Source organism: Panthera leo, chromosome A1 (genome assembly GCF_018350215.1).
Source record: "Panthera leo isolate Ple1 chromosome A1, P.leo_Ple1_pat1.1, whole genome shotgun sequence".
Classification (NCBI taxonomy): domain Eukaryota; kingdom Metazoa; phylum Chordata; class Mammalia; order Carnivora; family Felidae; genus Panthera; species Panthera leo.
In genome coordinates, this window is record NC_056679.1 from 132,896,348 (window position 1) to 132,908,675 (window position 12,328).

Sequence of the window (12,328 nt, forward strand, 5' to 3'; positions counted from 1 at the left end):
ATACGGCTATGCACCCGATTACATAGGTTAAAATTAAGAAAGACATAGTATCAAGTGTTGTTGAAAATGTAACCAAAACTCAGGGAGTGTTAAATGATAAAACCACTTTTTTGTAAAACAACTTAAAAAAAAATACATATAATTAAATAAAGACTATGACCCAGCAATTTTGCTTCCATGTATTTATCCATGAGAACCAAAGGCTACATTCTTATAATACTTGTACACAAATGTTAAGGCAGTCTTATTCAGGACAGGTTGACTTGCCTAGGGTGTTGATGGGAACCAGCTGAGGCGATGGAAGGATTTTATGTATGTATGTGTGTATGTATGTATGTATGTATGTATATAGTTAACTTTTTGACCCCCTTTACCGATTTCTCCCAACCCCCTCCCCCACCTCTGGCAACCACCAATCTGTTTTCTACATATAGGAGTTTTTTTTGTTTGTTTTTATTTGGTTTTAGATTCCACATATAAGAGAGATCAAATGGTATTTGTTTTTCTCTGTCTGACTTATTTAACTTAGCCTAATGTCCTCAAGATCCATCCATCCAAGTTATTGCAAATTGGCAAGATCTCACTTCTTTTTTATGGCTGAGTAATATGCATGTATCTGCGCCTGCATGTGCTGCAGTGAACATGGGTGTGAATAAATCTTTATGAGTTAGTGTTTTTGTTTTCTTCAGGTAAATACCCGCACATGGAATTGCTGGATCATATGACCGGATCACTTTTTTTTTTTTGAGGGACCTTCATACTGTTTTCTATAGTAGCTGTGCCAATTTACATTCTCATTAAAAGTACAGAAGGGTTCCCTTTTCTCCAAGTCCTTACCAATACTTGTTACTTCTTGTCTTTTTGATAATATCCATTCTAAAAGGTGAGAGGTGATAATCTTATGATGTACAAATAGTTTCTCTGATGATTAGTGATGTTGAACATCTTTTCCTGTATCTGTTGGCCATCTGTATGGTTTTTTTTGAAAAGCATTTGTTCAGACCTTCTGCCCATTTTTAATTGGATTTTTTTTTTTGTCATTTAAGTATAGAAGTTCTGTATTTTGAATACTAGCCTCTTACCAGATATATGGCTTGCATATATTTTCTTCTCTTCTATAGGTTACCTTTTCATTCTGTTGATGGTTTCTTTTGCTGTGCTAGAGACTTTTTAGTATGATGTAGTCCTACTTATGTTTGCTTTTGTTGCTTTTGGTGTCAGGTTAAAAAAATCATCACCAAGTCAAGAAGCTTACCTACCTGTGTTTTCTTCTAGGAGTTTTATGGTTTTAGGTCTTATGTTTAAGTCTTTAATCCCAATTTGAGTTAATTTTTATGTACAATGTTAAGATAGTGGTCAAGTTTCATTCTTTTGCATGTGACTGTCCAGTTTTGTCCCCACTCTCATTTATTGAAGGGACTGTATATTCTTGGCTCCTTTGTTGTAAATTAATTGACTGTGTATGAATGGATATATTTTTGAGTGTTCTGTTCCATTGGTCTCTCTGTTTTTATGGCATTATGTTGTTTTAATAACTGTAGCTCTATAGCTTTGTAATATACTTTGAAATCACAACTATGATGCTGCTACCTTTGTTCTTTCACAAAATTACTTTGGCTCTTTGGAGTTTGTTTTCTTGTTTTGTGTGCTATCGTACAAATTTTAGGATTATGCTAATTTTTTGAAAAATGCCATTGGGATTTTGATAGAGATTGCATAGAATCTTTAGATTGCTGGGGCGCCTGGGTGGCTCAGTCAGTTGAGCATCCGACTTGGGCTCAGGTCATGATCTCACGGTCCGTGAGTTCAAGCCCCGCGTCGGGCTCTGTGCTGACAGCTCGGAGCCTGGAGCCTGCTTCGGATTCTGTGTCTCCCTCTCTCTGACCCTCCCCCATTCATGCTCTGTCTCTCTCTGTCTCAAAAATAAATAAACATTAAAAAAAAAAAAAAAAGAATCTTTAGATTGCTTTGGATAGTATGGACATTGTACTCCTACTGATTCTTCTAGTTTATGAGTATGGAATAGCTTTTCATTTATTTGTGTCTTTAATTTCTTTCATTAATGTTTTAGAATTTTCAATATTCAGATCTTTCACCTTCATTAACTTTATTCCTAGGTATTTTATTCTTAGATACAATTGTAAATGGGATTGTTGTCTTTTTTTTTTTCTGAAAATTTCTTATTAGAAATTCAACTGATTTTTGTATCCTGCAACCTTACTGAATTCACTTAATTAGGTTTAATAGTTTTTTGATGAAGTCTTTAGGGTTTTTGTATATACTATTATGTCATTTGCAAATAGTGACATTTTTACTTTTTGCTTTCCAGTTTGGATGCCTTTTATTTCTTTTTCTTGCCTGATTGCTGTAGCTAGGACTAGATAGCTTCACTGGTGAATTCTATCAAATATTCAAAGAAGCATTAATACCTATCCTTTTCAAACTCTTCCAGAGAATATAAGGGGAGGGAAGTCTTACAGACTTACTTTATGAGGCTTTCATTGCCTTTATACCAAAGCCAGAGAAAGATGCCAAAAGAAAAGAAAATCAAAGGGCTATATTCCTGATGAACATAGATGTAAAAATCCTCGAGAAAATATTAGTAAACTGAATTGAGCAATACATTAAAAGGATCATACACTATGATCAAGTGAGGTTTATTCTAGGGAAGTAAAGATGGGTCAACGTCCTTAAATCAGTCCGTGTGATGTATTATATTAACAAAATGAAGGGTAAAAATCATAATGATCATCTTAGTAAATGTGGAAAAAACATTTGACAAAAATTCAACATCCAGTTATGGTAAAAATTCTCAACAAAGTGAGTATAAAAGGAACATACCTCAATATAATAAAGGCCATATATGACAAGCCCACAGCTGACATTCTACTCGGTGAAAAGCTGAAAATCTTTCTTCTAAGATTAGGAATGAAACAAGGATACCCACTCTTGCCCCTTTTTTTTTCACCATAGTATTTGATTTTACATCTTCATTGCTGTTGGTTACATGGATGTATACAGTTTCCAGACTATAAGGATCTATTTCATTATGTAAGTAATATGTAGAAATGTAAAAATGGAAATTTTTGCAAATGTGGACCTCTTTAGTAACTTCTATTTGTATGTCTACTACTATTATGTATGTAATATTTTTTAAAAACATGTTGAGGCTAACCGTCATTTGATATGAAAATTGGATTAGTAGTGCTGATATTGAAGAAACTCATATTTCTACTAGATTAGAATCAGGCCAGTAAAGTTCAGACATTGATGTTGGTCTTATAGCCATAAGTGAAACTTAGCTATTTGATCAGACTCCTTTCTCATTTCCTGCTGTATGTTGTAGGCATAGCACATTTTATACATTCAGTTATTGATTTTTTCCTTCAGGATCAAATGTTCTTAATAGCATTTATACTTTTTTCATTGAATAAGTTTCTTACCTTTTTTTTTTCTTTCTTATCACTATTTTCATTGTTTACTATTCATGTACTTACCCATAATGAGTTAATAGTGTCCTTTATAAAATTGCCTCAGAACTAAGGACAAGTATACCAAATATAAATTAGCAAACAACTGTGATAGCCATGATTAAACTAAAATGATCTTATACAACCACTAAGTGTCAACTAATAGCTGTGGGCATGCCTGAGGACCCTTTGTTCTACATTTTAACTTTTGAACTCATTTAGAAAGATTAGTCCAACATTGAAATTTCTGTCAAATCTAGTTAGATATATTGTGTGATCTCTTCAAATCAATAGGAAAATATAGTGTACTGTATTTTTAAAAACTTTTATAGTGACTTCACTTTTCATTCTTTACAGTAATCCAAGCTAAGAGTTTGTCAAAATAATAGCAGAGAATGGAGAGGGAGAAAAGATGGTGGTTTGAGCATAGATGAAATAAGATTGAGCATGTGTTTATAATTGTTGAGAATGTTGGAGAAAAAGAAGTACATCTGCACTTTAAAATAAAGAATCTTAAGTTTTATATCTAATCTCCAAAATAAGAATCTCTTGAAAGAAGTTATAATAATCTATATTTTTGAAAAATACCCTATGTGTGTTTTATTTGGCTAGTTATACCATTGCACCCAAGGTCTGTTTTGTTTTCTTTTCTTTTCCTCCTCATGAGCAGTTTCTTTATTGGTGGGAGATCTTGCTATGACAATCTATGAATTGTTGCCCAAATCTCTTTATAAAAATTTACCAGTGGGCTCTTAAAAAGAAGCTGCCTGAGTGGCTCACTCAGTTAAGTGTCTATCTCTTGATTTCAGCTCAGGTCATGATCTCATGGTTTGGGAGACGAAGCCCCATATCAGTCTCTGAGCTGACAACGCAGAGTTTGTTTGGGATTCTGTCTCCCACTCTATCTGCTCACCATCCCTCCGCCCCCATCTCCTTCTCTCTCTCTCTCTCTTCTGTCTCTCTTTCTCTCTCTCAAAATAACATTTTTAAAAAATTTACCAGTGGGCTCTTCTAATTAGATTATTCCAATTGCTTACAAATCAGCTGTTGTGACTCCTGATTCACATTCTACTCTCGCTACTGCTCTATTTTTCTAATGTCCTTTTAGCCAAAGTACCCGAATTATCTGTATTTGTTATGTCAGGTTATCCTCTTTTTTCTTCATTAACCTCCAACATTATTTTGTTTCCACCACTCCATAATAAATGATCTTGTCAAGATGACCACTGACTTACTTTAATACACAATGACAGTTCTTTTTTTTCTTAAAAAAAAAAAATTTTTTTTTTTACATTTATTTATTTTTGATAGAGACACAGCACAAGTGGGGGAGGGGGCAGAGAAAGAAGGAGACACAGAATCCGAAGCAGGCTCCAGGTTCCGAGCTGTGAACACACAGCCTGACACAGGGCTCGAGCTCATGAACTGTGAGATCATGACCTGAGCCGAAGTCGGACACTTAAACGACTCAGCCACCCAGGCGCCCCCACAGTGACAGTTCTTAAATTCTGATTAACATAGTTGATAACTTCTTTCATCTTGAAACATTTTTTTTTCTCACTTTGCCTTTAGGATATTACTTGGACTCATTGCTTCTCTTCAGTGTCTTTTGCTTGTTCTATCTCTCCTTTCTGATCTCTTATTTTTGTAATATTTCAGGGCTTAATCATTGGCCCTATTCTCTTTTTTGTCTGTGCTCATGCTCTTGATGCTTTCATCTAAATTCATTGCTTTAAATATCATCTGTAGGCAGATGACTTCCAAATTTATATTCTCAGTTTGGATCTGTCCCCACATCTCTGAATGCCCATATTCAGCTGCTTACTAAGGATCCCACTAGGACATCTTTCAGGTATTTTAAACTAACATTTCTAAACACAGATATCTCATCTAGGCTCTCTCCAAACTGCTCTTGCATATAGTGTTATTCTGGTTCAGCTTATTGGCAATTCTGTTCTACCAGACTGTCACATATGTAGGAGTATGTTGAATGACAAATTTAGTGACCATCTTTGCTTGCTATACACAAAGGTATTTTTTGTAGCATGTGTTACAAGTAGAATTTGTGGTGAAGTTTAAACAACTAAGTAGTACTAAACCATTTAGCATGGGGGAAAATAGCCCAATAAATTTAGGGTGACTCTAAAATTTTGGAACACAAATTTATGAATATTACCAAATTTTTAATAGAAAGGTTATGATGTATTTTTGTTAATGTTACTGTTTCAAGTTCAGGCTGTTTCACTTTGTAATGTATTGGCTGTACATGCAGAAAACTTCACAATGGCTTAAGAAAGTGGGGGATTTAGTTTTCTTACATATCAAGACATTCAGAAGTAGGCAGTAGTTAACATTGGTCCAGCTTGTTTTGTCTTTCTACTTTGCCAGGCTTATTAGCTGGTTTCTAATACTCACACTTGTTAACTTATGGTCATAGGATTATGGTTGCAGCAGTAGACATGTTTACATCTGTCCCAGGATAAGGAAAACAAATGTCTGCCCGTAACCAACCTCATTCCATCCCCAAAGCAGACTTCATATGTCACTGATCTCAACCATGTCATCTAACCCCTGTGTACCCTTTTTGGAAGGCTCAGTTGTGGATATTTAGCTGGGTCCATTACCACCATGAACAAAGTAAAATTTCTGGAAAGGAAGGAATAGAATCTGATCAGCATTTAGCATTTTATGCCTCCCAAAACAATCAAAAACTACTAAATTAAAATATAATTGGTAATTAGAATTTGTTTTGCTTAGAAAAAAATTATTATTTTTCAGTAGGTTCAAATAAATGGGATTTTAATGGTAGATAGGCATTTGGTATTTGATAAACGTAAGGGCTTGCCATAGTTGACAAATGTATTAAAAATCAGTGGTTAAGAAGCTACTTTTGTATTTAGAAGATAGCAAATTTGTTTGTTTACACTGGTGAATTTTTGATAATTTTAACTTACATTTTGAGGCAAATTAGAAGAGATGATCCTTAAAATCATAAAGATCTATTTTTATTGTTAATTTTGTTTCTTTTCGTTTCCATAGAATGTTGGCTCAATTAAGAAACATCAGAGAGAGAACTTCAACCCAGTGGTAAGTAGCTTTAATTTCTTTTGTTAGTCTTATTCTTTTGTTTGTATTATTATTATGACTTTTTTTCTTGGTTGGCTTCTCTTTCTGCATTTGATTAGAATATTTTTTATGTGTCCCAGGTTAAGTCTGGTTTATAAAGTGGCTCTTACTTACCATTACATTAAAATTCTTATGAACATTCCCCAAGTTGATCACTTCCTTTTCAAACCTGACCAGGCTTTCTTCCTTTGGTTTACTTCCTAATAGTATCGTGTAAGGGAGGATCTCTTTCGTTGTTACTATTCATTTATTTCTTTCATATGGTATTTTACTCCTGTGCCCTCAATAATTAAGGTCCCTTTCCTTTCTTAACAATCAGCAGTTTTAGTCTGCTAAATTAGGGTCCATTTTTGTATTGGCTTGAGGCCCCCTGAATTTAAGGTCTAAACTGCTTTCTTCGTAGCCTCTGTCAACAAGAGGTTTTTACTTAAGATGTAACCTTTTTCCTAAAGCATCTGATCTTCGTTTTTTTTTTTTAATAGTTTTTTAAAATTTATTAATTTTGAGAGAGTCAGAGATAGCGTGAGTAGGGGAGGGGCAGAGAGAGAAAATCCCAAGCAGGCTCCGCGCTGCCAGCACAGAGCCCAATGTGGGGCTCAAACTCACTAACTGAGATGATGAAGTGAGCCGAAACTAAGAGTCGGAGCCTTAACTAACTGAGTCACCCAAGTGCCCCTAATCTTCCTTTTCTGAATTCATTTTCTCTTCTGATATGTTTTAGAATTTCTGACTATCTGTCTGCAACATGATCTATGGTTAGCACTACAGAAGAACCTTGGATGTTGTTTTACCTTCGTTAACCTTTACTCTGGGGGTGCCTGAATGGCTCATTCGGTTGAACATCTGACTCTCGATTTTGACTCAGGTCATAATCTCTGGATGGTGAGATCAAGCCCGCTTTGGACTCAGTGCTGAATGTGGAGCCTGCTTGGGATTCTTTCTCTCCCTCTCTTTGCCCCTCCCTATCTCGTGTACACATGCTGGTGCTCTCTCTCTCAAAATAAATAAGCAATAAAAAGAACACATTCTGTCTTGTAAATTGTCTTGTGCTTCAAGTGTGCTGCACGCATGACAACATCTCAAATAAATACGTTCTTTTAAGTTACATATATTTGGTAATAAACATTTCATGCCCAGTTATAGTCCCAAATCCATTATGATTTCTGGGATTTTTAGGCCCTATCTTCCAAGTTTTGGGGTACTATCATATTATATAAATAAAAGCATATAGTAGTTGTAATATGGTGAACCAGAGCAATAGTTTCAAACATTGAACCAACATTGCCCCATCGAACTTTCTGCACTAATAGAAATGTTCTCAATCTTCTTTTACTGAGTATAGTATCCACTAGCCACATGTGGCTGTTGAACTTTTAAAATGTGCGTAGTGTGACTGATAAAAGAGGATTTTAACTTTATTTGATTTAACTTGAATTTTAAGGTTAAAATGGCTATGTGTCCAGTGGCTACCATATTGGAAAGAGCAGATTGAATTCCCCATTGTTCTTAAGTGTCGTCTTAACTCATTATCAGTTGAAATCTTAGAATCCCTGCAGCAAGAAATTTCATATTCATTTTTGGAATCTTTTATTTTTGCTATCCCATAAACACACAAGTATAAGCTAAATTCCCCTTTAGCAATGAAATTCTCATTAGGTCAATAAAACTGCTTATTCTTGGCAGTAAAACACACCTTCATATAAACATAGATTATTAATAAGCACTCAGTAAACTTTTCTGGATATTTCTTTGTTGACAAAATTTTTTTTGTATTGAAGTATAATGGACATGTAACATTATATTCATTTCAGGTGTACAACATGATTCAGTATATGTATATATTGCTAAATGTCCACCACAATAAATCTAATTAATTAACATTCATTACCATGTGTAGTTACAAATTTTTTTCTTACAATGAGAAATTTTTTTTAGAATTTTTTTTAAGTTTATTCATTTATTATTTCTGAGAGAGAGAGAGAGGGAGAGGGAGAAAGAGAGAGAGAGAGTGCACAAGCAGGATGGGGCAGAAAGAGAGGGAGACACAGAATCCAAAGCAGGCTCCAGGCTCTGAGCTATCAGCATAGAGCCCAAAGAGGGGCTCCAACCCACAGACTGTGAGTTCATGACCTAAGCCGAAGTTGGATGCCTGATTGTGCTACCCAGGCACCCCTCCATGAGAACTTTCAAGATCTCTCTCAGCAGTTTTCAAATATGCAGTACAGTATTATTATTAATTACAGTCACCATGCTGTATGTTATATTCCCATGAGACAAAGATATTATGTAGTAGAAACTTTTGTTTAACACCATAGTGTAGGGGAGGAAAACTTTTTCTTTGACTCTTTTAGGGTCTTTGGCTGGGTCTAAAAAGTAAACTTACAAAGACAGATTAACAGGAGAAAGCATGCAAATTTATTTAATGCAAGTGTTTTAATTTTTTTTTTAATGTTTTTTGTATTTTTGAGAGAGAAAGAGAGAGACAGCATGAGTGGGGGAATGGCACAGAGAGAGGGAGACACAGATTCTGAAACAGGCTCCAGGCTCTGAGCTGTCAGCACAGAGCCTGACATGGGGCTTGAACTCACTTGGCTAGGTCATGACCTGAAGCAAAAGTCAGATGCTTAACTGACTGAACCACCTGGGTGCCCCTATTTAATGCAAGTTTTAAGTGGCACAGGAGCCTTCATAACTAGTAAGGACCTAAAGAAACCATTAAAACTTAATATTTTTATACTACATTTGTTGAAGAGTGTAGAGTTGTGTAGAAGTATGATAGGTCAGAGTATGAGGTAAGTGTAGTAAAGTGGGGGAAATTTAGTAAAGCCCGTTTTTTAGGACTTTTCTCCATTCTTCAGAGATGGGGCTGCTATTTTCCTCCAGGTATAAGGAAGGCCCCTGTCACATAAGGATTTTATGATCTGTTTCAGGAGAGAAGTGTAAGGGTAAGCTAGCATGACCTTCCTGCTTCTGCTGTTTTCTCAGACTCTTTAAGTGTAAAATATTCAGTATGTCAAGGTGCCATACCTTGGAGTGTTGTGTTCTGAGCTCCATCAGTATTTTGTTTTTGTAAACTATGAAGAAGTGCGTAATAAAGTCCTATTGATATTTTAATCATTTCGAGAAGCTGAGTTCAAGTGTATCATTATATATTGAGAAGCAGTCTAATGTAATAAGAGCATAGAATCAGTTTTATTATGGAAAAATAGGGATTATAGTATATGTGTTGGAAAGGTATAGCAGGTTGAAATGAGAATATACATATATTTTACCTAAAGAACTTAGCACAGTGCCTGGCATATAAATTGACTAAGAATAGTCATATTTTTTAAAAGATTGCAGGTGAAACACTTATTGTTGTAAAACATTTTAAGAATATCATGTAATTTGAAATAGAACTGTTAGAAGCAGTGCCTAGCTGAGCCATATTGAAACCTGAGGCAAAATAGGGGTGTCTGCGTGGCTCAGTTGGTTAAGCATCCGATTTCAGCTCAGGTCATGATCTTATGGTTCATGGATTCGAGCCCCGACTGGGGCTCTGTGCTGAACTCAGAGCCTGGAGCCTACTTTGGATTCTGTTACCCTCTGCCCCTCCTCTGCTTGCACTCTGTCTTTCTCTCTCAAAAATAAATAAACATTAAAAAAAAAATAAAAAAATAAAAAAACCTAAGCCAAAATAAAAAAGTTTGTAATACCAATCCTGTGTTTATTTTAAAAATAGTCATTTTGTTCATAAACAGATCATTTTTCAGTGATTTTAATTAAATAATACATTAAAATTTTTAATTTGATTACTGCATTGTTTTGGTGCTTCTTATATTTTGTGCTTGAGGTAATTGCTTCACTGGTTTCAACCTAGTCTTGGCCCTGGTTAGAAGTAATCTATTACTCTAATAGTCATCTGTTCAAAGCAAGAATTTATCATTTTACAAAGAATTGATTACTGATTGGCAGTCAATCTTATTTATTGAAGTAGGTTTTCTTTGGTAATATAATCTTAGACCAGTTGGAATTAACCTATGTGTACACACTGTATTTTTAATAAAATTAGCCTAGAAAATTTTCACTAATTCAGAATTAAACCTTTCCCCCATTTAGTTTGAAACAGTGAGATTGGTATACACTTTAATGAAGCCAGTTTATTCTCTAATGTGTAACCTTACACAAATATAAGACTTTTAAGTTCTTTAGAAAAATTAAAAGGCCAATATTTAATTGGAACAAAATAAATGTGGCATGTACTGGAATTTTGATGTGGAAGATCAAAACTCAAAACTTCCTACTTCCTACTCAAAACTGCATAGAGTCAAATTCTTAATTAAAAAATAGCTCTTACCTTAATTAAAAAATAGCTCTTAGGGAAATCTTTTTGTTGTATTAGGATTTTCTAGTTGAGTATAAGCAAGACTCGTCAAGCATGGTTCTTACAGAAGCATATAAGTGGTTATTTAACAGGTCATTTTTTTAAAGTAGGAAAGTACTTGAGTTCATTTGAAATTCAGTATATAAATATATATAAATTTAGATAGTAAAACAATGTTAAATATATTCCATTGGATGTGTGTAAAGGAGAAGATACTTTGATATATAAATTGTGATAAATGAATTAGAATTATTTGTTTTGAAAAATTGTTGGCTATAATATGTATAACTAAATTTATTTTTATTTGAATATTGCAGTGTCTAAAAATGACTACAAAACGAAGTTTGTTTGTGCGGTTGGTACCATGTCGGTGTCTACGAGGGGAAGAGGAGACTGTAACTACCCTTGATTATTCTCATTGCAGTTTGGAACAGGTTCCCAAAGAGATTTTTACTTTTGAGAAAACTTTGGAGGAACTCTATTTAGATGCTAATCAGATTGAAGAGCTTCCAAAGGTATGTTAATACTATCTTTTAAGAATTACCTTTGGTTTGGGGTGCCTGGGTGGCTCAGTTGGTCAAGTGCATGACTTCAGCTCTGATCATGATCTCACAGTTCCTGGCTTCAAGCCCCACAACCAGCTCTGTGTGCTGACAGCTCAGAGCCTGGAGCCTGCTTCAGATTCTGTGTCTCCTTCTCTCTCTGCCCCTCCCCTACTCGCATTCTGTCTCTCTCTCAAAAATAAACATTAAAAAAAATTTAAAAAAAAGAATTGCCTGTGGTTATTTTTATGCATAGAATATAATATTCCCATTGTTGCCATAATGCTGCCAATATATATGTGTTTCCATTGTTTTCTTTGTTTCTTATCTTTTTTTCTGGTTTAATTTTATCTTAGGGTATGCAACACAATTAAGAATTTTGTAAAATAGAATTTTAAACTTTGTGTCTTCAAGCCAGTTGCTTGAATATTTAAGTAAATAATTAAAATTTTATGTTTAATTTCAGTTTTTTATAGCCAGCGAGAGAGAGTAAGACTATACGGTTTTGGCAGCCAGTAGATTTAGCTGGACAAATCATTAAAATTAATGTTTTCTTTTTGTAGTTTTTATCAGACATTGGTCTATATTATTGCGATTGAGAATAAATTGTCCTTTTGGTTGTCATATAATATTTTTTGTTATTAAACAGTTTTTTAGACATATTATTCCTTTTGCGACTTAAATTTTTTTTTTAAGTTTATTTATTTTGCGAGGAAAATATGAATGGGGTGGGGAAGGGAAGGAAGAGAGAGAATCCCAAACAAGCCAATGTCACAAACCGAGATCATGACCTGATCTGAAATAAATGGAAGGAAAAATAAGATAAA

The 12,328-nt window shown here is 34.5% G+C and overlaps 1 protein-coding gene across 11 annotated transcripts in view; it reads left to right on the forward strand.

Annotated features, from left to right (window-relative positions):
* Positions 1–12,328, forward strand: part of ERBIN (erbb2 interacting protein) — a 128,911-nt gene that overhangs the window by 36,260 nt on the left and 80,323 nt on the right. For 9 of the 11 annotated variants that reach the window (XM_042940382.1, XM_042940390.1, XM_042940401.1 and 6 more), the window contains exons 2-3: positions 6,510–6,557; positions 11,277–11,474. In XM_042940382.1, the coding sequence (XP_042796316.1) occupies positions 11,286–11,474 (189 nt within the window). In that variant the 5' untranslated portion in view covers positions 6,510–6,557; positions 11,277–11,285. Of the gene's footprint in view, positions 1–2,978; positions 3,052–4,948; positions 5,323–6,509; positions 6,558–11,276; positions 11,475–12,328 lie in introns of those variants that run through there. The other 2 variants (XM_042940409.1, XM_042940387.1) reach the window with 2 other exon arrangements.